The sequence below is a fragment of the Serinus canaria genome, chromosome Z (genome assembly GCF_022539315.1).
Source record: "Serinus canaria isolate serCan28SL12 chromosome Z, serCan2020, whole genome shotgun sequence".
Lineage (NCBI taxonomy): Eukaryota > Metazoa > Chordata > Aves > Passeriformes > Fringillidae > Serinus > Serinus canaria.
This window is the reverse complement of record NC_066343.1, coordinates 30,324,510-30,350,289: the sequence shown is the minus strand read 5'-3', so window position 1 is coordinate 30,350,289 and position 25,780 is coordinate 30,324,510. Positions and strand designations below refer to the sequence as shown.

The 25,780-nt window shown below is 45.2% G+C and overlaps 1 protein-coding gene across 1 annotated transcript; it reads left to right on the top strand.

Moving 5' to 3' along the window:
- The first annotated feature begins 11 nt into the window (after positions 1 to 11).
- On the top strand, positions 12 to 25,780 carry SLC49A3 (solute carrier family 49 member 3). Its single transcript, XM_030236729.2, has 10 exons — positions 12 to 180; positions 9,186 to 9,344; positions 10,218 to 10,437; positions 16,732 to 16,808; positions 16,926 to 17,063; positions 17,587 to 17,703; positions 19,261 to 19,413; positions 21,269 to 21,426; positions 22,371 to 22,483; positions 23,862 to 25,780. The coding sequence occupies exons 1-10, from the start codon at positions 52 to 54 to the stop codon at positions 24,014 to 24,016; spliced, it is 1,419 nt and encodes a 472-aa protein (XP_030092589.1). The 5' UTR covers positions 12 to 51; the 3' UTR covers positions 24,017 to 25,780.

The window sequence follows — 25,780 nt, the reverse complement described above, 5'->3', positions numbered from 1 at the left end:
ACGAGGCAGTGCCGAGCCCAGCCGAGCCGAGCCGAGCTGAGCCGAGCCGCGATGGAGGGCGCCGAGGCGGCCAGCCTGCTGGGGGAGCGCAGCCTGGGGCCGCCGGCCCGCTTCAAGACGTACCGGCGGCGGTGGTTCCTGCTGGCCGTCGTGTGCCTGCTGAACTGCTCCAATGCCATGGTGAGTGCGGCCGCCTCTCCCGGCGCGGGCACCCGCTGCCCGCAGCCGGCCTGGGGCTGGGACGCTCCTCCGGGGTGGTGGGGAAGGGGGCGGTCGCTGGCAGCCCCGGGTGCCCGAGCAGCAGGCGGAGGCGCAGAGCAGGCAGGGCGCACAGCCCTTCCCTGCCGCCTCGCTGTGCAGCAGACCTGGCCGCTGCTGCTGCGGCTGCTGCTGCTGGTGCGGAGGGAAAACGGGCTGACATGGCTCGCCAGAGCCAAAAGCACCTCCTGTTTCTTCCTAGAAGCAGCCAGGCAATCCTCAGGGCTCTGTCCCAGTGCCCTGTTTCAGATCCACCCCCCTCATCCTTGGAGCACAAGAATCGGTTGTACGCGCGCAGTTCGGAGAAGCGTCAACCTGGCCGTGCCTTATGTGCGGAATAACCGGGTTTTAGTTTTGAACTTTGTCGTTCTAGGTATGACCTAGGCCTTCACGCTTTCCTTTCTGCCCGGTGGGATCCGGGGCACCGAGGGGTGGTGGCGGGGGAAGGGCAGGATGGGGCGGGAGGGTGTGTGGGATCTCCACGACCGCAGCAGGAAGTACCGCAGCGTCAAGTCAGACTGGGATGAAGCGAAATGTGTCCTGGAGCACGGCAAAAGTTGCTACCGAGTGCGCTTCGTATGCCGTGGGGAGACAGAGAAAGTATTCATCGTCTCTGAGGGTCACATGTTTCTAGCCTAAGAATAGCAGAGCAGTGTTGAAACGCCGTGGGAGAGGAGCAGGAGTTAACTCTGCCGCATTGCTTGCCTGTGACAGCAGATTTATCTGGTCAGGAAAAGAAGCAAGCTTCCTTTCAGGGTGTGTTGCATATACAGAGCACTATATGAGTGATTATGCACTAAACAGTGGCTGTATGAACTTCTTTTTGCCTACTCTGTCTTGTTCTGAGAGACTTGAAAAAATTGGATTCCAGATCATACCCCACCTGTTGAACAGATTTAAATTCAGTAGTTACAGAGATAAACCCCTAAAGTTTCCTCTTATCAAGGCTTAGTATATGAAAAAGAAGCCTGGATCTTTGCACATCAAGTCGTTGAGGACATTGTTGATAATTATCAGACTGATGTAGAATTATTCATGTTCTTGAGGATTACCATGCTGTGAATGCAGGCCGTCTGGCAGACAAGATCAGGCGCTGCAACCTGCAAACATTTAAATGCTTTGAAGGACGATTAGGTATTCCATGATGCAAGAGTGCTGGAGTAGAGAAATGGAAAAACATAGTGAGAATTTGGCTGTATATGGAGGAAAAAAATATAATGAATGCGCCTTCTCAATGGAAAATCAGTATATCCTTTAAGAGCGTAAAAAAATGTACTGTGGAAAAGCCCCACTGCTAGCTTGCAGTTAAAGTGGCACAGCAGAAGAACATTATGTGACAAGAAATAAACCCACCCTGCTAGAAATGGACGGTGACAGCATGGGTGAAGGAAACTGTACCGAGCCTTTTTCAGGATGTCTTGCCAGATTTTGACTTTGCTGAAATCTTAAAGGTGAAACTGAAGGGTTTCTTAAAAAGATATTTTCAGTATATCTGCAAGTATTACTGTGTCCTCACTGTGTTGCTGAAAACTTTGTAGCCCTGGAAGATTGACCTGTTCTGTCTCCTTGGTATCTTGACAACTTCCTGACTGCCCATAGTATTATTTTTCCATGGTATGAAATTACAACTTTACAACTTCAAAACTGAGTGCCTAATAAATATTCCAGAGTGGAATTACTGTTTCTAAGCCATTGCAAGGGTCTGGAATGGCAACTATGCTAACATATCAAGTTGTAAGCAAACATTCCTGATGCTAAAGTTTCTTCTAAACATTCCTGATAAAAATCACATTAAAATGGACGTAGCTGTTGAAAGTCCATGAAATCAAAGTGGTTGGTTGCTATTGAAAAGCTTAATTAACCAGTTCTATGATGTGAAAAATTGCCCTGCAAGTTGTGTCCTCAATTCCTGTGCAGATGTTGCATGCAGCAGATTGTTTGAAGTACATCTGTGTCAGGCTATGTGCAAATGCACGTAGTAAGGACACATGACTTTTGAATTGTCTGACTTGGACCACATTTGCTGGATCAAGCTTCCAGAATGAAGCCTTGTGTTCCTCACTCTTGTCCATAGACATGCCCTTTTCTATTTAGTGGCCTTTGGTGCCACTAGCAGCAGCAATCAGGAGACAGTACTCAGTGGGAGAGACTTTCAGTGTCAAGATGACAAGGTAGAAGCAACTTAACTGCAGGACAGCACATTTGGTCATGCAGCAAGTGCAGGCTGAGTAGGGAATATTTCTTAGTCTGGTTTAGAGTGTGATTGAGCAAAGCCAGAGCAGACCATGTGGTGATGAAAGATGCACTCTTCCCTATATCCTCCTGCTTCATTTCATCGTGTGAAATCCTTTCATTAACTGGAGCAGAGTGGAGTTAATATGATATAGAGGCTTTAACACCAGCAATAAATATAGCCCCTTACTTATGCTTCTATTACTGACCTGAGTTTTAAAGCCTCTGTCTCTCCCTGCTGTACAAAATGGGTACTACCTTAGCAGGAATTTGTTGTCATTTCCTAAATGGGGCTATTCTGGGAATTCCTAGCTGACAATATAGTGTAAGAAACTCCTGCCTTATCTTAGGAAGGCTGTAAGCAGACATCAGCATGATATACTTGATGCCTGAAGTTGTGTGCAGAGAGGATGTTGTGACCACAGCTAAGCTTAGATGATTTATCCCCAGCTGTCTCTTGCAACACTGCTGATGGGGGGCTGACATAACTCTGCTTGTGGTTTCTCCCCAGATTTGTTTTGCCAAACTTACACTGTGGTTTTGAGCATGATTTTTTTTCATCTGAAGGCTTAATGTTTAAGAGTGTTCATACTGTGCTTGCAGCTGCTGTAGCACATAGCTCCTTCCTTTTTTCTCCTTCCTGTGAAGCTGAACAGGTGGGAACTTTGTGTTTCACAGGAGGGACTTTCTCTTGCTTTAGTACTGGGGACACAGAAGACAAAAGAATGAAACCAAGAGTATTTACTGCCCAGTTCTGTGTTCACCAGCAAGCTGGGAAGGAGCAGGGGAGCAGAGGGTTGGCGCTAACTCACACTTGGCCAAGTGGCTCCTGACTCACTTAAGTGGAGGACTTACACCACCACTCAGTGTAAGTACTTGGGAGAGGAAAGTGAGCTGCACAAGTGGAGCCTGGCATGCTCCAGGGCAGGGTGCACATGCTCCTCACCCACACCTGTCTGCTCCAGCAGTGCCCCGTAGATAAGCATGCACACACAGCTGATGCTCTTTTTCCTGCTACTTCTCTTGAGAGCTGTAGAGACTAAAAAAGACATCTTGGCAAGGATCTGGCATTTTCTGAAGATCACACCTCTGTTGTAACATGCTAAGCATTGGTGCTTTCAACGGAGCACAGGGGCTGTTTGCTTCCAAACTGTGTGGCCCTTTTAACCTTGAAGATGAGGTCTCTGGTGTAAGGGCGTCATCGTCCAGTTTCAGGAGAGAAGGAGGCATCCATGTCCCAGAAAGACCTCTTACATCACCTTGTAAGCTGTCTTCAGGTGCATGAAAGAAAGCATGCTGGAGTTGGCAGAATTGCTGCAGGCAAAGCCTGTGTGGTGAGCTGTGCTGGTGAGCTCTGCTGGTGCCTGTTACGAAGCAGAAATTCCCATTTTGTGCAAGACAACCCCCTTGGCTCCTCCTTTTAAAACTGTACATAAAAGGTACTGCAGGGGCATTTCTACAGTCTATTTCTATAGTCAGCCATACATTATGCTAGACAATGAAAAGCACTTCATACAGCAACCTTTGCTAGCTGATACCGCCACTGACATGGCAAACTGGCCTGATTCCCACCCTGCCTGATTGCACATGCTTGCCTTTCTGCAAATACTTTGCTTTCCACTTTTAGAACCTTGATTTGTTCATAAGGAAAGTAGGCACTGATTACCAGCTTGCCTTTTGTGAAGAACATGTTTGGCACTGCTTCTGGCAAGGTTGTACCTGGTTATATGTGTGATGCATCAATATATCATTGCTGCACTTTGAGATCCAAAAATCTTGCCTCTGTCATGTATGCTGTTTTCAGCACACATGACAGCTCACAGCTGTTGCTTACCAAGGTGAGAGCCTGTGTGGAGTCCTGCCTTCAGCCACTACCTTGCAGACAGAGAACTAGAGTCTCACAGCCTACCCCCTGCAGAAATGGGAGGAAGGACAAACACTGGGCTCCCTTGGAATGGGTGGAGGGAAACCAGATCCTGCAGGTGAAATTGATCCTGGAGAGTCTGTGTGTGAGTGGGAACAGTGAAGGCAGTAGGGTGGAAGAACTGAGCCAGGAGAAGATGGAGTTATAAGGGGAATGAGTAAGGAGGAAAACAAAAGGAGTTGGGCTGATTCTGGGAGGAAAAGAGTGGGACACCTGTAAACCCTTACCTATCAGCTAGGGTGTTTACAAGGATATCTGAAAGGACAACATAAAAACTTAAAAATGGAATCAGGATGAGAACAGCTGTAACCTGTTTTGATTACAGGAATGCCCATGCCGGCCTGCAGTTGTCATAAGGTCATGATCATAGAATCCTAGAATGGTGTAGGTTAGAAGGGACATCAAAGATCATCTAGTTCCATTCATCTGCCATGAGCAGAGACACCTTCCACTAGACAAAGTTGTTCATTCAGCCTGACCTTGAACATCTGTAGGCATGGAGAGTCCATAACCTCTCTGTGCAACCTGTTCCACTGCCTCACCAACCTTAAAGTAAATTTCCTAATATCTAATCTAAATCTACCCTTCCTTAATTTAAGGCCATTCCCTGTAGTTCTACCACTGTATGCCTTGTGAAAAGTCCCTTTCCAACCTTCCTTTCAGCCACCTTTAATGAAGATTAAATCTCAGTTAATGGAGAAGGGACCAAGCAGTCTCTGGCAGGTGCAGGAGAATTAAAATGTCAGCTAGAAGAAGATTAAAGCAGAGGGCAAGAGAGCTGAAAGTGGAGTCAGAGCCATTCCCAACATGAGTATTAGTCAGATAGTTTGAGTGTCAATGCCCTGGACCGGGTGCAAGCTTCATTGTTAAAGAAGGTGTGGAGAGGCTCTCCTCTAACTGAGGATATGAGCCGACTGTGGGTGGAAAACATTTCTGTCCTTTTCTTTTAGTGTTGGGGCATGGCTCCCCATGAGACAGCTGTGTGCAGTGGGAGTTACAGCTGTACTCCCGTGTTAGCTGGAACAGGCTCGTGGATCATCAGGGGCCCTTCTGTCCTCTTCCTCAGCTGCTGAGCACAAGTTTTTGTAGTGAAGAGTGTATGCTGAGGTATGTCTTCCAGACCACACTAACATGCCCTGGAGCTTTTGCTATCTTTAAACCTAGAAAGCGCAGTGAGATGAAGGTGCTTCTAAGGTTTGAGCTCAGAAGAGGAGTGTAGGAACCAAGATTCCTGCCTTTGGAGAAGAAATAGCATCTATTATTACGCTGGCTGTTCCAACATCCTGCTAGATGCACATCTGAAAGGAGAAAAAAGTCTATACCAAATGCTGAATGAGCAAATACTGTGATCTAAAACATCAGTGAAATAACGAATGATACTGGATTATACTACAGGAGGAGCTGTCATTTGAAAACAACTAATGCAAAATCTGTGAGAGATTGGGGAAGTGAGTTTTGACAAGTGTCAGGGAATTGAGCTCACAAACTCATTGTGGTTTTTTGGCTTGCAAAGGTGAGAGTCCCTGTGATTTAGTGGCTCTGCATGGGCTTCTCTGTAAATCTTTTGGTTAACTTGCAATGGTCCAGGAAGCGAACTGCTGTTGACTTTCATCATCATCTGACTTGTGCCAAATTGAGAATTTTGTCAAAGTTTGCCAAAAGGTTTTCATTATTTGTAGCACTGGCAGGGCTTTGAAGGCATATAAGATACGGTAGGTGAGTGAAAATTGCTTCTCAGCATCACATTCAGGAATTGATCTTGTGGCATCTATTGAGCTGCATTTGGAAAAGCACATTTGAGCACAGATGGAGCAGTGCAGTGCATAGCAAGGGCTCATCTTGATGCCTTCTGCAACTGACACTGAAGTTCTGGTTTTGTGTGGCCTCTCAGGCAGTGGAGCTGCGTGCAGCTTGACCAGACCACAAGGGTGTATTTCCACAAAGTGAAGCTTGTGCAGGGACTGGAAATTGCAAGGACTGAACAACCCTGCAAGAGGTATCTCTCTGTTTCTCCTTTCTTTATCTGTCCCAGAAGCAACAAGCTTCTGGGGTCTGACATCCTATAACCCACATTGTCTCTGCGCTTGCATCTGTCACTATGATCAACAGTGGTAAGCTTTGACACATTCAGTTAAGACTTGGACTTGATGATACTTGTGGCACCCTTCCAACTCAGAATGTTCTGTGGTTTTGGTGTGCCAAAGATGAGTGAAGAAAATGGCCCTTGGGAAGTGGCCGAGGGCAAAATTTGTCTCTGTCTCTATTCTGCATGTCTGGCACTTACAGGACTTTGACCTCACCAAGAGAGAGTTGCATCTCCTTTACGTGTTCTACCTGAGAGGGCTTACCGCAGGGCAGCCCCTGTGTAGGTGCCAGCCTTGGCAATGCAAAGTTTCAGAAAAGCATGTTGGATAATGGCTCTAGCTTCCAGCAGAAGAGCTTATTTACTGCTGTGGGTGAAGTTACCATAACTTCATAAAAGCAGATGGGGCAATACTGACTGTGTATTTCCCTGTGCAGGCAAAACTCCACAATGCCACTTCATTTTTGCAGGTGCATTTGGTGGCCTCTTTGACTACAGTTGCATCTTGAGCTCCATTGCCCAGTTCTGAATTTCTGTGTTAAAGCAACACATGGTAAACAATGAAAAATACTTTTTCTCTCCAAACCCACTTCCTATTTTGAGGGACAAGTTCATTCTTGAACAAGCTGCAACTTTCCACCCTCCATGCTCTCACATGGATTTGCTAGGACTGGAGCTCTTGCTCAGGATAGGAATATGGGGCAGCCCCTATGCTTGGTTTTCTGCATGAAACAGTTTTACTAGATCTGATGGAATTGTGCCAGTGCTTGGTCCCAGATCATACTGAACAGAAAATGCTGTGCTTTGGCTTGTGGCATCACTTTCCTAATGATGTAATGCATGGTTGAGCATGTTGTGTAGAGGAGCAAGAGGGGTGAAAATGTACTTGAAGCTGGCTTACAAAATGTATCATCTTTTTAACTGTTTCCTGGTAGAGTGTTTCATCACCACCCTTCCTGCATAGAAGGCATTGAGGAGCCCAGTAGTGCTATGGTTGGAAATACACAGCTGGGATTTGTTTAGCAGCAGTTTAGCATCCCATAAGCAAACTAGTGCTCCTGCCTTAGTCATGATTGTAACATCTAAACAGTTACATTGGCATTAAACAATTAAACTCCCATCCCAGTCTGATGGAAGTCTGGAAAGTGACCTGGATTAATCTCCTTGTTGTCTAACAGTATAGTTTCCTTCAGCACCTAGCATCTTCCTTCACCAGGCTGTAGAATCTGAGTAAACACCAAATCCATCTCCTAAATGATGTCACATAGGTGTGTCTGAGCCCAGCATGCTGATATGAGCTTTGAACTGATTACAGGAGGTACAGCATGGCACTTCCTTTCAGAAAAGAAGAAAGGGCGGATGCTAGGAGTTCTTGCAAGGCTGCTGAGAATGTATTCAAAACTTCTCTGTTACTACCATTTACTCATTGCATCCCTGCTAGGTGAAAAGCCTACCTAAAGAATCATTTGCATGTGACTCTAGGGGGAAGAAAAGCCCATCTCCCATCTCCTCTCTGCTCCTGTCTAATGTGATAGTTTTTATGGTCCCTATCATGTAAGAAAAAAAACCCAGCAACACTGGAAAAAATAAGAAGCAGTTTGTAGGAGTACACCTTCCTCTGAGATTATCCACGCGTTTTTCAGTTACACATAAACACCACATCTTGATGCTGGGTGCAGGATGCAGTCTGTGAAGAGGAAGCTTGTGATGACAGAGGGGAACCTGGAAAGTGACTGTGGCTGCAGTTCTTTTGTAGAAAGCTAAAACTGAAGTTTTTGCTCACATTTCTTGAGTATCCAGCAGCAGCAAGATAATCTTCTAACAGTGAGGTAGCCTGTAATCCACATTATTGAATGGTTAGGCCATTTGACTGGTTAGACCAGTCTTTCTGAAAAGCACCAGGATGCATCTTGGCAAAGAATCTACAGAAACATCCTCTAACTTGTAGTGCCCCATTTTCTTTCTTGAGGATGTGATCTCAGAACCTGATTTTAGGATCAAGCAGTTCTTGTCATTCACATAAGAAACCAGAAGCAGACAGGACCTATGAAATCTGTGTCTAAAACAAAGTTTAGGGAGCTGTGTTCGGATATTGCACTGAAAGAAAAATGTGGATAGTTGTTGAAGTACCTCTTTTATGTTTACCTCCCTGTTACATGTTCTAATACATTACATAATGCAATCTCTAGGTGTTTAATATCTGCTGAGTGTGTCTAGGAAGGCAGGGAATAATGTATCTCTTGCCTGACACATAGTAAAGTTGTTCTTACAAGGCCACAGAACTGAAAATACCAGTCCAAGTTTGAGGTGATCTTAGCTGCAGAGAGGAGGTGGCAGATTCTCTTTTGTTTATGCTAACACAGAATGAGTCCATGTGGTTTCCATCAGGTAAGTAAGTGCATCAGAGCCAACCTGTTCAACATGGGTACAGGAAAAGGTACTGACTTCTACTTTTGCCAGCCTCCAGCATCAGGACCAGCGGATTGGGGATGAAGCAGTGAAAGGTATGGGGTGCTCTGGGCCAAGTAACTGCAGACACCGAAGGTTTGGACTTTTATTACCAACTATAACATCAGAATTTCAAGGAGAGACTAGGACAGCGAGCCTTCTCACAACTCAGTTTGAGGGGATGCTGAATGTTCTGTTGGGGGTGTTCATGCTTACCCATTTTTGGTCTTTGTTCGGCAGCTCTGGCTGACGTTTGCTCCTGTGGCTGATAAGACAGCTGCTTACTTCCACATTTCCCTGGAGACAGTCAACTGGCTCTCAATGGTGTACCTCCTCATCTCAATCCCATTTGGTCTGGTGGCAACATGGGTCCTTGACAGCGTGGGGCTCCACTGTGCTGTGAGTTGAAGTGTTCTGCTTCCCTGAGGAAGTTTCACCTAGAGGTAGCAGTAGAAGCACAAAGCAATAATGTACGTGCTTTGACTAGGACTCTTGCCAAATGCTGCAGAGAATTAGCACATTGAAAGCTCTGTCTTAATTCAGTAACATCACTTCTGTGGCAATGGTGGAGAGAGCAGTGGGAAAAGTCAGAATCAAGTTGCCTGCTTGCCTTTTCCAGCTTTAGTTTTCATTGTCTTAGCCAACTGACAGGGACAGATACGTGACCTGACTCTGTGAAGAGCTTTCTGTAATTGGGTCAGATTTGCTGTGGAAAAGTCTTAGCACCACAATTTTGTTGTCTAGGCCAGTTTAAGGAATAGCAGGTCAGAGTGCAAGCAAGAGACCCCTGTCAGGTTAGAGCTTGGCCTCTGCTAAGCCAACTTGCAATCTGTACATAATCCCAGAATTGTGTTGTGGAATGCAGCAGTGAAACACTAGCATGCTAATAGAATAGAAGAACACTTGCAGGATCCATAAGCTGGATGATTCAATGCCATTATCTTTGTATTGTCACAGCAAAATATGGGTGATGGTGCAAACTTGATAACAAGGTATAATTAGTGAACTTCAGGTTTCTCATCAATGTGGTTCTTATGTGGGGCTGAGACAGCCACCTTGTTCCCTGTCACCCCAAGACACTCCCTAAGGAGGTGGGTAGGATCAGGAGAATCTTGCAGTGGCCCAGAGGGTGGGGATGGTCTGCAGGCAGTGATTACTAACACCCAGTGTCTTCTGTAGTGCATTTGAGACCTTGCTCATGCTAATCTATTGTATTAAGTTCTGCCCTTCAGGTTTCAGCACGCCAACCCTGTTTGTTTCTGCTCACTGCAGGTAGTCCTGAGTGCATGGCTGAACATGGTTGGTGGCATCACCCGGATGTTCAGCGTTCTGAAGTTCCTGAGCTTGGGTTCCCAGAGTTACTGGTACCTGTTTGTTGGACAATGCTTCTCTGCATTAGCACAGCCTCTTATCATCTTTTCACCAACAAAGCTGGCAGCACTATGGTTCCCAGACCACCAGAGAGCAACAGCAAATATGATTGCATCAATGTGTAAGTGATAGCTGCAAAGTAACATTGCTGCCTCACAGAACTTGCTAGCAATTTGTTTGCCTTTCAGAGGCAGCAGGCAGAGGAAGCCCTTTGTACTTCAACCATTTGCCCTTGCAAATATGGCTTCACCCAAAAGTCTTGTAGCCATGTGCAACAACAAAGACGAACAAGAAATGGATATAAGCCACATCCAGGTGCAGTGCTCACCACCCAGACTCCTAACCTTCTTCCTCTGTTCCAGGACCAGGTTGTCATCTTTGCCTAAATATCACATAGTTTAACAACAGTCTAAGTCTTTGGTGGCCTTAATTTTGCAGTTTCTTAGGAAGGTGTCTTAAATTGCATTGTAGTGCCAATGGTCACAGTTGCCAAGTTCTGTAACTGGATAGAGGTGAGGTGAGGCTGCTGTGTTAATTTTGCCCACCAGTTCATCCAGCAGGAAGGCTGAGAACGTACTCCTAATTGGTGTGTATGCACACACAAACAAAATATACTTGTCTGTCTGCACGAACATGTTTGGGATGCTAAATGGCAGTACTATCCATGCAGAAAACACACCTACCTTGCTAAGTGCCTGGAATCTGGGAAGCTGGATAAGCAGATAAGCTTGCTCTAATCACATTCCTCTCTTGGTTCCTTTGGGCACAGCTAGAGAGAGACAGGATACTGCACTTGATAGACCTGTTTCCTCCCTTCATGAGACACTTTACCCAGCAGCCAAAGAAATCTCTTCCTCTTTTCTCCATGGACTTGAGAGGTGCTCCAGAAACTGGGCTGGTTCACTGGCTCCAGCTGTGAAGTCCCATAATAGCTCCATGTGTGTGGCAGCCCCATCTATCCTTCCCTCAAAACAACCAGCAGCTGCCTTCCCTCCCCATTGCCTTGAAGCTGTAAGGAAGGGTTAGGCATGGGGAAAGAAGAGCACCCCTACGCAGCTTTTCTAATGCTGCTACTGGACTAGAGCATGGGCCCTGTTGTTTAGCAAGAATGGATCTATGATGTCAGAATGAATAAATTATTTTTGCACTGCTTTTCCTAGAATAGCGTAGGTATGATGACTCACCTGGTTTTCCAGTGCTGAGACAGACCTTCACCTTCGCTGCTGGAGAAGGAGCTCTCTTGTCAGTGTGGCACGATACAAGCATTACCAAGGACCACTGGGCACTCAGTGCTTCACTGCCCAGAAGGACTGCAGCCTGCAAACAAAGAGCTCTTTTAAGTGGGAGAGCAGCCAGAGAAGCTAAAGAGCATTTCGTTCACACAGCATCCTCAATCTTTACAGAACCAAAGGAATCTGTGACAAAGAACAAACCTGAAGAGCAAGGAACAGTGGAATACCAAGACCTGAAGCTGTTCTGTGTCTGGCATGTTGGGATGTCAGAGTGCAGGCTGAATGGGCTGTGATTGTTGTCTGCTGCAACACCTGCATGTTGCTCTATGGAAGGCTTCCATTAATAATGCCTGGTTACGTCCATAATGTCTGTTGTACAATATCAGGACTTAATTTCAAGAAAATTCAAGTACTGTCTGGAAGGAGCATCTACCACAGCCCCAGTCTTTTAATCCAGTGGTTAATTAATTCATGGCAAAAGTCAACATCTCAATGCTCTGTATACCTAGTGTATTCAGTCTCGTTGCACCTGTCTCGATACACAGTAGATAGATCAGGTAGTTATCAGCTCTTCTCTACTTTGTCTTGAAAGACTGAATGGCTCCCACCCAGCACTTTACAGCCAAATTTCCCTTTGCTTCTTCAGACTTTTCTCCATTCTTCCTGTTGCTGATGTGACCTTTTTGTGTCATCTTGCTCCAATTTATCAGTGCCCACTTCCTGTGTAATTAATGCTGAGCAGGACTCAGCATTCAAGTACTGTCAGTATCAGTGCTGCATACAGAAACTGGCTCTACAGCCTCCTGCTGTTAATGCCTATGGGTAGGCTTCCGTGGGCTTTTGTGATAAATATGAACCTTGCACCCAGGATCCTGCTGAGCAGCTGAAATTACTATGACTCAGCTGTCATAATGATTAATGACTCAGCCCAAGTGTTTGTTCTACCTGTCACTTGAAGAGACTTACTCAGAGAGAAGCAGTGCAGGGCCAAGAACTCATCCCCTGTGAAGATCACAAGAAATTCTCCTGTGTCAGAAGTAGAAAGAGTTGTCTGAGTCCAGTGAAGTGACCTCTGCTTCATTCATAGGAATCTTCATTTACTGAAGTCTGTTGGTATATAATTTTCTTCACCCTGAAGAGTTCCACTGCATCAGGATCACTGACCACAAAACACACAGCCCTACTGCAGGGTACTGCAGACTAGTCCACCAGGACCCCTCAACCATATTGTATAGTTGATTAACTCAGTGGCCTCCTTTGAATTCATAATCTAGGCCATGTTATAGCTCTTCCCAGAAAAAAGAAGGCAGCTGAAAAATGTAATTACTCAAGTGGTCTCAGTCCTTTCAAATTTAGCCCAATGCTCACCTATACCTTTCCAGCCCTCATCTATGCTTTCTGGAACTGCTTCAGCATGTTGATAGTTCATGGAAACAGCTGACTAGTTTACAGGCAGTCCCCTACAATGCCCAGTTGCATTTTACCCCAACAGAGAAGATGTAATCCATCTCCTTGGAAACTGCTGTTTAATTGTTTCCATGTACTTAGGAGCAGGTAATATTTCACTGGCGTCATAAGCTAGTACTTTCCCAAGCACAGAGTAGAAATGCTACAGCTGTGTGCTAAAGGATTATTAACGATGCCTCAGAATCATTATAGAACAGACAGAGGTGGAAGTCACCTCTTGGGATCATCTTGTCCAACGCCCTGCTCAACCGGAGTTGTCTAGACCAGGCTGCCCAGGTTTATGTTGAGTCAGGTATTGATTATCTCCATGGATGGAGGTGTAGCAGCTTATTGGAGCATCTTGTTTCAGTGCTGAGCAGCTAGCACAGTGTTAGGAAAATTAATCCACAAACACCAGAGGTTTATGTCCAAAAAGGAGACTGAGCAGTCCTTTTTGGCTTTATTCGAATAAAGGGAGAGGCCATGGGGCATCTGCCTGGGATCTCTCAAATTTTTGGAGGACACAGCCTCCTTTTTATCCTAATTTTCTGGCCACATTTCCCTTCTCTCTTTCCATATTGGCTGAGGTACTTGAGAGGTACAGACTCTCCAGTAGGCCTGATACCAAGGGTTTCCCTCTAATGTATAATCCTCCCTTTTAATTTTTAATTGATATGGAATTTAGGGGTTTTTCTTCCCCATTGTTTCTTTCATCTTCCAATGTCTAATTTCATTTATCAGCAAACCTAAAGTTTATTTGTAAAAGCAAACATCTTTTTCCATTCATCAATCAGTGGAATTCTTCCCATTGCTTCTTTTATCTCCCAGTGCTAGTTTTATCCACCAGCCAGACCCACAGCTCATTTGTAAAGACAAATCTGCTATTCCTCTGAACAGTAAAGAAGTTTATATTCAGGTAGAGTTTCCTGTGCTACGCTTTGTAAACCACTGAGAAAAGACTGGTTCCATCTTTATAATTGCTGATCAATGTTCTTTTCTCGAGGCTAACCAGTTCCAGCTGTCCCAGCCTCCTTAGGTATGAGAGGTGTTCCAGACCTTTAATCATGTCTTTGGCCCTTGACTGGACTTGCTCCACTAACTTGGTACCCTGTATCAAGGAACCCAGCACTGGACTTGGCACTCTGTATGTTTCTCACCAGGGCTTAGCAGAGGAGGAGGATCATGATCTTCCACCTGCTCTTCTTGATACAGCTCAGCATGCTATTGGATACCTTTCTGCAAGGATTCATTGCTGGCTTATAGTCAACTTGCAATCCACCAGCATCCCATGTCCTTCTCTGCAAAAATGCTTTCCAGCAGCTTCTCCAGGCTGATCAGTCCCACCTCTTTTAGTGTCTCCTCACACTGGAGCTTCCTTTAGAAGCTCCAGTCCTTTAATCATCTTTTTTCAGGACCAGTAAATTCATGTTTCTCTCACACTGGGAACCTGAGAACTGCTCACAATTCTCCAGATGTGAACTTGCTAGTGCTGAGTAAAGAGTAAAGACCAGCTCCCTCTGACAGCACTGTCTAATGCTGAGCTCAGCATTGTGGTGGCTTTCTTTATCAGAAGGCTGTTTTGCTGGCTTATGGTCAAGTTGGTGTGCATCAGGACTCCCTCCCACTTCTCCTCTGGTCCTTCTCTGCAGAGTTGCTTTCCAGTTGGTGAGTCTCAGGGGGTACTGGTGAATGAGTTGTTATTCTTCCCAAGGTGCAGCATATTATATTTCCTTTAGTAAAACTTCACAAGGTTCCCCTCTGCCTATTTCTCCAGTCTATTGCAGTGCCCTTGAGTGGCAGTATGGCCATCTCTTCTGCAAGTCACTCCTCCCATTGTTGCATCACCTGCAGATTAGCTGTGGGTGCATTCTGTCCTGTCATCCAGGTAAGCTGTATGGCCCCAGTACCAACCCCTGTGGTGCATCACTGATGATGGGCCTCCAGCTTGTCTTCTTGTCAGTGATGACAATCCTCTGGGCCCAGCCATTCGGCTGGATTTCAGTTCATCTCACTGCTCACTTGTCTAGACAGTACTTCATCAGCTTGTCTGCAAGGTAACAACCTATGGAGACAGTGTCAATTGCTCTTTCCTCATCCATCCAGGAGTCATTTCACTGTATAAAAGCTACCAGGTTAGTTAAGCATTTTAACTTTTTACCTTGTCATCCCTCATGTGCCTGGAAATGATGGCAATGATTGATTATTCCGTGATCTTCCCAGGGAACAAAGTATAACTGAAAAGCCTGAAGTTCCCTGGATTCTCCTTCTTGTTCTTTTTGAAGATGAGAGTGACATTTGCTCTCTTCCAGTTCTCATAAGCCTCTTGGAATTGCTGTGGCCTTTTAAAGGTAACCAAAAATGGCCTTGCAATGGAAACAATCTGTTGCTTCAGCACTGATGCATCCTGACAGTCCCATGAATTCATGTGTCTGGCTTACCTAATGTTCTCCAACCTAGTCTTTCTCCACTGAGGGTAAATCTTTATTCCTTCAAACTTTACCTCTGATCCCAGGGGTGAAGGTCAGTCTTACCAATCACAGAAGAGGTGAAGAAGGCATTGAATGCATTGATGTTTTCTGTGTCCTTAATCACTGAGTCTCCTGCCCCATCCAGCAACAGGCCCACATTTCTCTTTCCTTTTGCTGTAAAAGTTCTTAAAGGTACCTTTCTCATTGCCCTTCACCAGACTCACCAGGCTGGCTTTGGCTTTCTTAACCCCATCCCTGCATGCTAGTAGAAAAGCAGCTTTACTTGTTTGATTATTTGCAGAATGTTGCCTTAACATTAAAAAAATGTTGCCTGCAATTTTGGATGTTCCCTAGCTGAGTCCCAGGAGTGCTGCTTCACACACTGCTCAGCTCCAGCCCTACAATAATGCAACTGCCTCCTCCTGACCAAAATCTGCAAGATTTTCTGCTGCCATGTAATTTTGTACTTGGTAGCAGAGATCAACTTGTATACCTGCCTGGCCTTTGCAAAGGAAGTATAAAGGCTTGAAAGGTCTCAGGAATGACCTAGTGTCACTTTTGTTCATGGCCTTTTGATAAAGAAAAGTAATGGCATCCTGGTGACCCTCGTAAAGGGCATTGCCAGCAGCTTGAGGGAGGTTGCCTGTCCACATCTGAAGAACTGTGTCTGGTTGTAGATTCCTATACATAAGGAGGACATGTATAGTAAGTATTAGTGTAAGTGCAGTTAAGAAGCCACTAAGACAATTAAGGGAAAGGAGCATCTATCACGGCAGGAGAGGCTAAGAGAGCTGTGGCTGTTTACCCTTGAGCAGAGGAATCCTCTACACAATGTATACATGCCTAATAGCATAGGGGAATACAGAAAAAAAACCACCTCTGTAACTCCTGCTGTGTAACACCAGGACAGATGACATGGATTGTCCATTTTAATTTTGTCCCTTCAGCTTGACATTTGCTGAGGCAGCCTTGTGAGAGTGAGGACATCATAGTCCATAGTTGTAAAACAGTTTACAGGAGTTAGGAGTTGAAGGGAGATGGTTTTGTAGAATCGATTTCATGAGGGTGAGACAACATATGTGGCAAAAGTAAGACCACACAGCTTCTCCAAATGGTCCCCTCCTGGTTCTCCCTATATATGCCTTGTTTTGTCCTTGTTCATTACAGTGTTGCATGCACACTGCAGCTGTGATGCTGGCAGACAGTAGGGGTGGATACACGATTCTGAGTGCTTGCATGAAAAAATGTTTCTCTTCTATTTCCTTCCAGCCAATCCCTTGGGAATTCTTATAGCAAACTTGTTGTCCCCTGCACTAGTTCCTGAAGGAAAGCACATTCCATTGATGGTAAATGAGAACTGCTTTAATCAGTCAGCTGGGCTGATTTGGGTCCAGCTGATTTATTTGTTTGGAGGTGGTGCAGCTGGAAAGACTGGTAACTTGTCTTGTCCTTCTGTTGCATAGCTGGGTATTTATGCTGTCCCAGCAGTAACAGCCTGTGCTCTAGCAACTCTGGGGATTCACGAGAAGGTCCCACCAACGCCTCCATCAGCCAGTGCCACCAACTCCAACTCACAGCCATTCTTCACAGGGCTCAAAATGGTAAGTGTTGCAGCCTAGGGACTGCCATGCTGGAGTGAGGGATGAAGCCCTGCAAGGTGGGGATATGCTGAACAAACTGCTTACAAAACAGACTCTATATGCCACTCCTCCAAACCTGCCATGGAAGCCCCTTGAAGGAGAACAGTGTTCCTTCCTTCCTCAGGAAGTGAAAGCTGCTCACAGCAAAGCTGCAAGAGGTACTATCTGACCATTCAACTGTGGGCTGGCAGCCATTCTGATAGCTCAGACAGGCAGACTTGGGCTCATCCAAGAGGAGCACACAACCTGAATCTTCTCAACAGATGTGGTAACAGTTGGGATAGCACATGGCAAAGCAAAAGAAGAATTTGAGTGCTGTAGAGTTCCTTCCTCCCTAATGTGGTCCCCAGCGTTCATCAGTGATCATGGGGTTACCTTGACAGCAGTTTCAACTGAGAAGTCAGAGCCACTGACCCTCAAGTCTGCTGTCACAGACAGGCCTTTTTGCTCCTCCTTACTTATTTACATTAATTTATTTTCTTAGCTCCTGAGAAACAAGCCATACATCATCCTGGCAGTGTGTTTTGGAGGAGGAATTGGAATGTTCACCTGCTTTTCAGCTCTGCTAGAACAGATCCTTTGTGAAAAGGGGTATTCAAATGTGAGTCTTCTTTCTTTTCTCTCTATTGTCCACATTGTCTATGACACAATCAGATTGATATTCCCTCATAAAGGACTCAGAGCAAAATGAAGACAATTGAATATGCTGCAGTCTCATATCTTATTCGCTCATGTTATCTAATGTAGATTAAGCAGCAGATTAATCTAGAACACAGTCAGACTCTTAGTATAATAGATGACCTGCATTTTCATTACTGCCCATGGCCAGGCTCCCACTTGCAAACAAAAAATTTTTTAGGAAAAAAAATTCTGATTTTTCTAAACCACTCCAGAGCACTGCTCGCTATGCAGCCTTCTGTCATCTACTCCATAGTAGAATGGGGCCCAGGCAGGCCCTAGAGTGAAGCTGAAGACCAGATGATGCAAACACCTTTTGCTCTTTGCACAGATTTACATGAAGCCAGGGCAGTAGAGGAGGACAGTGGTACTGTGGCAGTTGTTTCTTCATCCTTCTCATGGCATCAGCAGGTGCTGCTTTTTACAATTCAGCACAGTATGTGCACAGCTGGTTCGTGCTGCTCTCTCCCTCCTTCTTATTAGGAGCCCCCCCCCCAGGTTCAGGTGTTTCCTCTCAGCAGGCTGCACTTCAGTCCTGGTGTTTGTATTGCCATGGGGATCCTTTTAAAACACCTCTCCAGCTGTTACATATGCACATTAACATGTTTGGTCTCTGTCCACCCCCTCTTCAGCTTCCAGATCTGATATTTGGCTCAGGGCTCCATAGCCAGGTCATATTTTGCACACTCCATTGGCTTTTAACTGGAAACCTCTTAAACTTTACATCCTTGCTTTCTGTGCACCCTGATTTTGTCTCTGTGTGACTGGCTTGTGCTGGCCCTTTAGCTCAGAGAAGCTATTCCATATACCCTTTCCTTCCAGTGCCCCTGAGGGTCCCAAAAATGTTTTTCCAAGTTTGTTAAAAGCTTCTCTGCTTTCAGGATTGCTGTCTGCTTTTGAATTCTTATGGAGCTGAAGAAGTGCTACAAGTAAAGGGCAATCACTGCAGGCAACAGAGCATGTACCCTATCCTAGCCACGGCTCACTGCCTCTCTAATTAGGCTTTGACACAGCTGATGTCTCCTCTAACATGCTTTGGGTGTGCCAGTGCAGGTCCCTGGTAAGAAAAGGGACAGGAGAGTAATTATAGACATCAGCAGGTACCAAGGGAGTTGGGCCTGTTGCCACCAGTGTGGATAAATCACCTGACTGCCCCTGGAAGAGCCCAGTGGCTCCAGTCTGGAATATTTAGTGCCAGGGACCTGCTATGGTTCTGCATCCAGCCTCCCTTGACAGGTGTATAGAGACTTGTCATCCTTTGGGAGTGCTGTCACCCTGCTGTCCCCACACACTTGCAAAAGCCCCTGGACTCTGTCATTTGCTACTCAGAACCTTCTGAAGGTCTCAGCTACTGCAATGGGCAAGGAAGCTTTTCCTACCTCAGTAAGTGAATCACTGGTAGCTGGCAGATGGGTCAGCGACATTAAAACCTCTTTCCTAAGTGCTCTAGTTTCTCATTACTTGTTCTTCTGCCCTCCAGGATTTTGCTGGCCTGAATGGTGCACTGTTCACAGTCTGTGGTTTGTTGGGTGCTTTCCTGCTAGGCATGTATGTCGACCGGACAAGGAAGTTCATAGAGTCCACCAAGATCAGCTTTTGTCTGAGTGCACTTGCCAGCATCATGTTTGCAGTGGTGAGTTCTCCCTTGCATTTTGCCATTCCCATGGGCTTATCTCTCTTGCTATCTGATTAATCATCAACCTAAACCAAGGTCATTTGATGTCATAGTGTTTATTAAGCCCTGTTTTATGCTTTGGGATTATCTCTGGGCTAGGAATTTCTTGTTTTAAAGAAAAACCCTTTACTTTGGATTTGACAGTCACTGTGGAGCATGAGAGAGACTGAATTGGGATAAAGATAAATAGGCATAATTTTACTTCTCCATATTGGATCACCCTGTTTGCTTACTGGTCCTGAGACCATTCTTTCAAACAAAACGAAAAAGAAAAACCAGAAAAAAAAAAAAAAAAACAAACAAAAAATAAACAAAAAAGAAAGGGAATTGCTAAGTATTTATATCACAAAAATCAACAAGAATGTCATGTTTTTCCAACTCCTACCTTTAACAGTGGTGAGTGTTAGGGTTATAACATTAGTGGAAAGGGCCTAGTTATATTCCAGTTCTGGAGTAGTTCCTTGACGGGGACAAGAGAGACAGAAGAAGAGAACACTTGAATTCAGCCAGGAGCGGAATGCTCAAACTGAAGACTTTATACCCACGGGGCCAAGTTACAAGTACTGCACTCAAGCACAGCCATTGCTAGTGGGAGCCGTCACACAGAAGGAATCTGATCACAGCACCACAGAGGACCCAGAATGGTGCAGGTTTCTGCTTTCCCAGCAGTCTTATCCTGTGCATTTCTCTTGCGTGAGAAAAAGTCTAGACTTTGACTAGAGGGTGATCACACCTTCCCTGGGGCCAAGGCCCCAGAGATGGTAGCTCCATTTGGGAGAGACAGACAAATCTAATGCTTTTGTCAATGTAGGTCAAGGTGCCTAAAGCACACCTTGCATTTTCATATTCTGGCATTTGTTTTGAGGATGATCTAAATACAATCCAGCTTGTCTGGACTCAGGTGAAGCACCAAATTGGTAAGAGGCTATGTTAAGAGCTACAAGCAAACCTATTCCTCCTGTCCTTTCCTCCTCAACTTCATCCCATACAGATGAACTGATAGCTCAAGGTGGTAGAACAAAAATCACCCATTCAATCTGGGTGATCCCTTTTTGCTTTGAACTCAGATTCCAGACACATAGAGTTTTCCTTGACTGAACCGGTTTAGCTGGGCCGGGTTTGCTGCCATCCCAGGACAGACACCTTGTGTTCCTCTGTGGGAATTTATTACATGGTCAAGGAAGGAGGTACCAGCAGCATGCCTGCAAAGTACTTTGTCTTTAATAGCATTGGCTGAACAAGGTCATGCTCTTTCCTCCAGAGTTAGGGACAAGGCTGTTCTAGGCACTAAACTAATCTCCAGGTTTTGTAAATATTTCAGGCGTTTTTTTGTTTGCTTTTTTGTTTGGGTCTTTTGATGTTAAAATCCTAGTGTTACAAATGTGTGTCTGACTGATTTTCTCTATCATTGAGCTGCAGCAACCCAGAATTATCACAAGTAGCCTAATGCAAACATAATTTCCAAAATGTTATTTTGCTTTGGGACAAAGGTGTGTGTTTCACTTGGCCCTAGAGAGATATTGAACATACTACAGGAAAATTACTGACCAGTGAAGTTACTGTAATACAGCCACACCAGTGCTTTTCAGATAATTCTGCTGATCCTCTCCTTACTTCAGTTCAACAGACAGCTCTCCATTTTGAGGCCTTCTGTTGACTCTAGAGAGCTGCAAGTAAAAACTTGATTTCAGGAAAAGATAGGGAATATACCGGTGAGAAACCCCCTGAGACTTCCTGCAGGTTAAAGGTTCAGAGACTTTCTGCGCAAGAGTGCTGACGTTGAGACTTAGGTATTGTTTTGTTTTGCCTGCAGGCTTCTCGGTTCAGACATCAGGGCATCACGTTGGCCATCACCAGCTCGCTCTTCGGTTTCTTCGGTTTTGCCATCTACCCCATTGCCATGGAGCTGGCTGTGGAGTGCTCCTACCCCGTAGGAGAGGGCACATCTACAGGCCTGATTTTTGTTGCAAGGTAAGCAGGCAGATAATATCCAATTGACGCATGGGCTTGGGTTCCAACACTCACACACACAGGGTTGTGGGTAGAGGTACAGACATCAGTGCTTGCCGTCCTGCTGAATGTCTTTCTGGTGTCTGTGCACATGCCCCTGGCAAGGGGAGCTGGCTGGCTGAGCCATAAAGTTGAAGAGCTAAATGTTTTAAAACAGGGAGGACTATGTGGAAGAGGTGCAAGAAAACAGTAAGGAAGATGAATGTCTCCCTTGGTTGGCACAAAGCATGATTTAACCATGCCCAGCACCACCTGCCTTTGAAGTAGATGGGAGCTGCATGCCCGATAGAGGCACCCATTCCCACAACAGTACAGGGACGAGTCAGCTCCCGGTGCTCTGTTGAGGGACAGTGACTGTCCTCCCAGTTACCAATTTACCTGCCTTGGGCTGGCTCTGGACTTCAGCAGGAATGACTTGCTGGAGCTCTAAGCAGTGACACCAGTGATCTGATGCCAGTGAGGGGCATCAGACACTGCCTTTGAAGGTTGTTGTCTCTTACTGGTTGTGGACTTAGTGACTGCTGCCAACCAGCTGTGAATGAGGAGGAGGCTGAAGCCACATCCTTTTTTGTATCCTCAATCCTGCAGTGAGTGTTTTCAAGTCTCTGCCCTGTGAATATGCCTCAGGTTTTTGATAAGTGTTGTTCAATACCTGCTCTCCTTCAGAGGGAGTATGTAGTGATCTGTCACACTGGCCCTGAGTCTGGAGTTGACCTGGACACCCTGTGGGACAGAACCAGTTAACCAAAGGCCTGGGCCAGAGGAATCCAGCAGTAGCTTTCTCTGCTAGAAGGACCATGCTGCAGAAAGAGGCAGCATTCTCTTCCAGCTGAGGAAGGTGGTCCTGTCTGCAGCAGTGGTACCTCAGGCAGATAACATAACTGCATGTTGGCTTCTCCCCACAGCCAGATTGAGGGTGTGATTTTAATGATTCTTCTACAAGCTCTCACTGTCCGTGTTTCTGATGATCCATTTTCCACCTGTGCCCTTGACCAGGATGGAGCCCTGGACTGGACAAGTAAGTATGTCTTACGAAATTATGCTGGACACTTGGTTGCATCCCATGTACTTTCCTCCAGGTCTTAGTGTGAGGAACCCTGCAAGTCTGATTCCTGTTGTAGAATATCTTCTAATCCCCTTTCTGAATCTGATGGTGCACTCCTTGCCACTGCTGGCTCTGGGTTAAAATTTCTCTTGCAGTCACCCTGCAGAGACTTGAGTTTCATAAAACTAGAAAGCAGCTGTTCTGAGGGGAAGACACTGTCCATGTAGCATAACCAAGGCTGGTTTTCATATTGGAGGCCAAGGTTACAAATGCTTTGACTGAAAGCTACATCCCTTTATTCTGCACACACAGCTGCCTGTATTTGTAACGTACTCTTATAGTTTTGTTCTCCCTTACTCTAGATTTCCCTTCCTTTCCTAGCTGGTCAGCAACTGAGACCAGCAGGAGCACATAAGTGTTTTCAGTGCAGGTTAAACCCTACTCTTGATCTCTCACCTGGTTCATGTTGGTGTAGTACTGACACCTGGGGACACCATAAGCAAAGGCTGATCATCACCTATTAAATATGTCCTGCTTGGCTGAGCAGAAACTCCCCAGAATAAGTTCTACTAGCTATAAGGGATTAAAGCTTCATAATAACTGTCCCTGAAAAGCAGTTTGACTGCTTCATCTCTAAAAGCCTGCAATTTGCCATTTAATCAAATCAGAGCTGGATCTTGGGATTAGGTACCCATTCATATTGCTTTTGTGGTCTGATACATACAGGAAAACCTGTGGAGAAGGGGATGAAGATGTTCATTTGGGACACTGGTGAAATTAGAACTACTTCCAGGTTTTGTTGCATAGTCTTTTAGATATACTTTTTCTTTCCCTTCAGAAAAGATTCTTTTAACACAAATTTGTCATAAATTAAAGTTCATGTTAAGTGTACTTTTCTACATGTTGCTCTCAGATGATATTACAAGAAGCACTAGCTGTGAGGACCTGTTCCCCTGGGGAGCTCAAGTGACTTGATTCAATCTTTTTTGTAATGGTTTTCACTAACCCCCAAGACACAAATGTGTACACTTAGAGAGGGATGTACACTCTTACAAGGACAATGTGTGCTCTGATGTAAGACCTCCAACCTCCAACCTGGGGGGTCATGCAGGAGAGAGTTCTGGAAGCCTTTTACATTTTACCTTAATACTCTTCCTATGCCAGTGTCAGGTAAAGCAAGATTTGTCTGTTACCAAACTGGTAATGTCCCACTGTGGTCTGCACCCTGTCCTCAGGGGTATCCCTTGGCAGGAGGTCAGACAGAATGTGTCGCTTTGGGGAGTTGACCTGTGCATTTCTGCACTCATGAGGAGTTTTGGATTCACTGCCTAAAAGTGTATCTCTCTCACAGCTCCAGTACTGGTGCTGGCTGGCCTCTGCAGTGGTATGGCTTGTTTCTACGTCATCTTCTTCCACACTGACTACAAGCGGCTTCATGCTGAGGCAATCAGTGCTGATATGGTCAAGGCAGAAGATGCAGCGACAGCACATGTTCCTGAATCCTAAACAGGCCAAAAGGGGATGCCAAGGGCCAGGACTCAGACCAATGGGCATGGACCAATCCTGAGCTGGTACACTGGGATATCTGTGTCATGTTGCACAATAAGCAAGGTCTAGAGCAAATAGCAGCACCTTTGCTGTGCATTTCTCAGTCTTGTGTTTATCTGGGGATTTGGGCTGTTAAGAAAGGCTGTCCTGCCAGAAAGGTCAAAGTGGCAATGGACAACTGTGCTTGCAACTAAAATTTTTAGCTGACTTGATTCAACCTAAAGAAATGCCACAGTGGAGGGTAGCATCATATTTTAGCCATTTTTAAATTTTCATGTATGTGGATCAAGGGTGAAGGTTTCAGAAAGATGGAAGCTGTGCCTACCACAAACCCAGTCGAAAAATTCTGTTTAAGGACTGTGGTACAGCATAACAAGTCTTCCACTCATTTTGGAGCTAATTGTGCCTTTTAGCTAAAGGGCAGTAGAAGCTAGAGCATTCTTCCATTCCAGTGGGGATATGTAAGTATGTGATCTGTAATGGAAATCTGTTACAATGAGTCACTTTGTCTTCTACAAGAAAAGAAGAGCCTTGCCTGTAGTGCTGCCTATAAAAGAAAATATCAGTAAGCAGCAGAAGTTAAATACAGCAGCATTTCTCACCCTTCTGCTCCCCTGGTAAATGCTGAGACATTCAGGATTAGCTTGTTATTTGGGATTCTGTTTCTTCAGTTCTCCTGCGATTTCAGTGGTTTAAGTTCTCAACAAGAAGACAAACTTGCTGGTTTAGTATTAGACTAATGTGATGCTCTCCTGTAAAGCATATCACTCCTTGGGGAATGACACTGTTGTGCCTGCCATGGTGGAAGCTGGCAGATGAACTGGCAAAGGTGACACTTTAGTGCAGGGACTTGTCATAAGTCCCTGCAGGTGACAGGGGCTTTGGGGAGGAGACCAAGTAAGAAATAACATTAAAAGATGCCTGTTCTCTCTGCAACTGACATCTGTTCTTTAGTGTTAGATGAGATGGGAAGTGACACAAAAGATTCCATCTGGAGTCCAGTTACACTGACAATTAAAATGGGTACAACTGGATTTTTCATTTTACAGGACTTCCACAGCAGTGTAATGTCCTCTTTGAGTTGAGGTCTAGGTGTACTACCTGAGAAACTCTTACTTTATAACACATAAGTGGTAAAAAAAAAATAAATAGGTAGTTGGGATTTTGTGATGCTTCATGTCAAATGTATTTCAAGGGAATCTGAGTACTTCCTGTTTAAGAGACCTTGATGCAAATTGAACCTGTTACTAAGTTCATCCAGTCCAGCTAGAACACAAACCCAATGCCAAGAACACACTGTGCGCGAGGAACACTGTACAAAGGAGCTCTCTCAGTGCCTGAATTCTCTTCTCCATTAGCAACTGGAAGGCTCTCCCTTTGTAAAACATGTTTGCATCCTTTTAAGGAGCCTGCTTGTTCCTACAGCTCCAGCTGTGCTCTCACTAGGAAGCACTGATGTTTGTCAAAAGGAGCAGGAGAGAAGACCATAACTAAAGTGAAACAAGATTGTTTAAACCTGCCAGAGGAATGAGATAGCTGTCTTTTGCAAAACTAGCTGGTCAGTTCTGCAGCCCTGGAACTAACACACCAAACAGATTAATGCCAAATTTACCTGCCACTTCTGAATTCCACTGAAAGCAAAAAGGACTTGATACTTTATAATTTTATATATTTACAAATGTTTATGTTTTTTTAATAAAGGGTGGTTTAAGAAAAGACTAA

Excerpts from the sequence above, each read along its gene's own strand:
- SLC49A3 (XM_030236729.2), top strand. The coding sequence starts at position 52 with ATGGAGGGCGCCGAGGCGGCCAGCCTGCTGGGGGAGCGCAGCCTGGGG. Across the intron at positions 181-9,185 it reads TGAACTGCTCCAATGCCATG|CTCTGGCTGACGTTTGCTCC; the intron begins GTGAGTGCGGCC and ends TTTGTTCGGCAG. Across the intron at positions 16,809-16,925 it reads GAAAGCACATTCCATTGATG|CTGGGTATTTATGCTGTCCC; the intron begins GTAAATGAGAAC and ends TCTGTTGCATAG.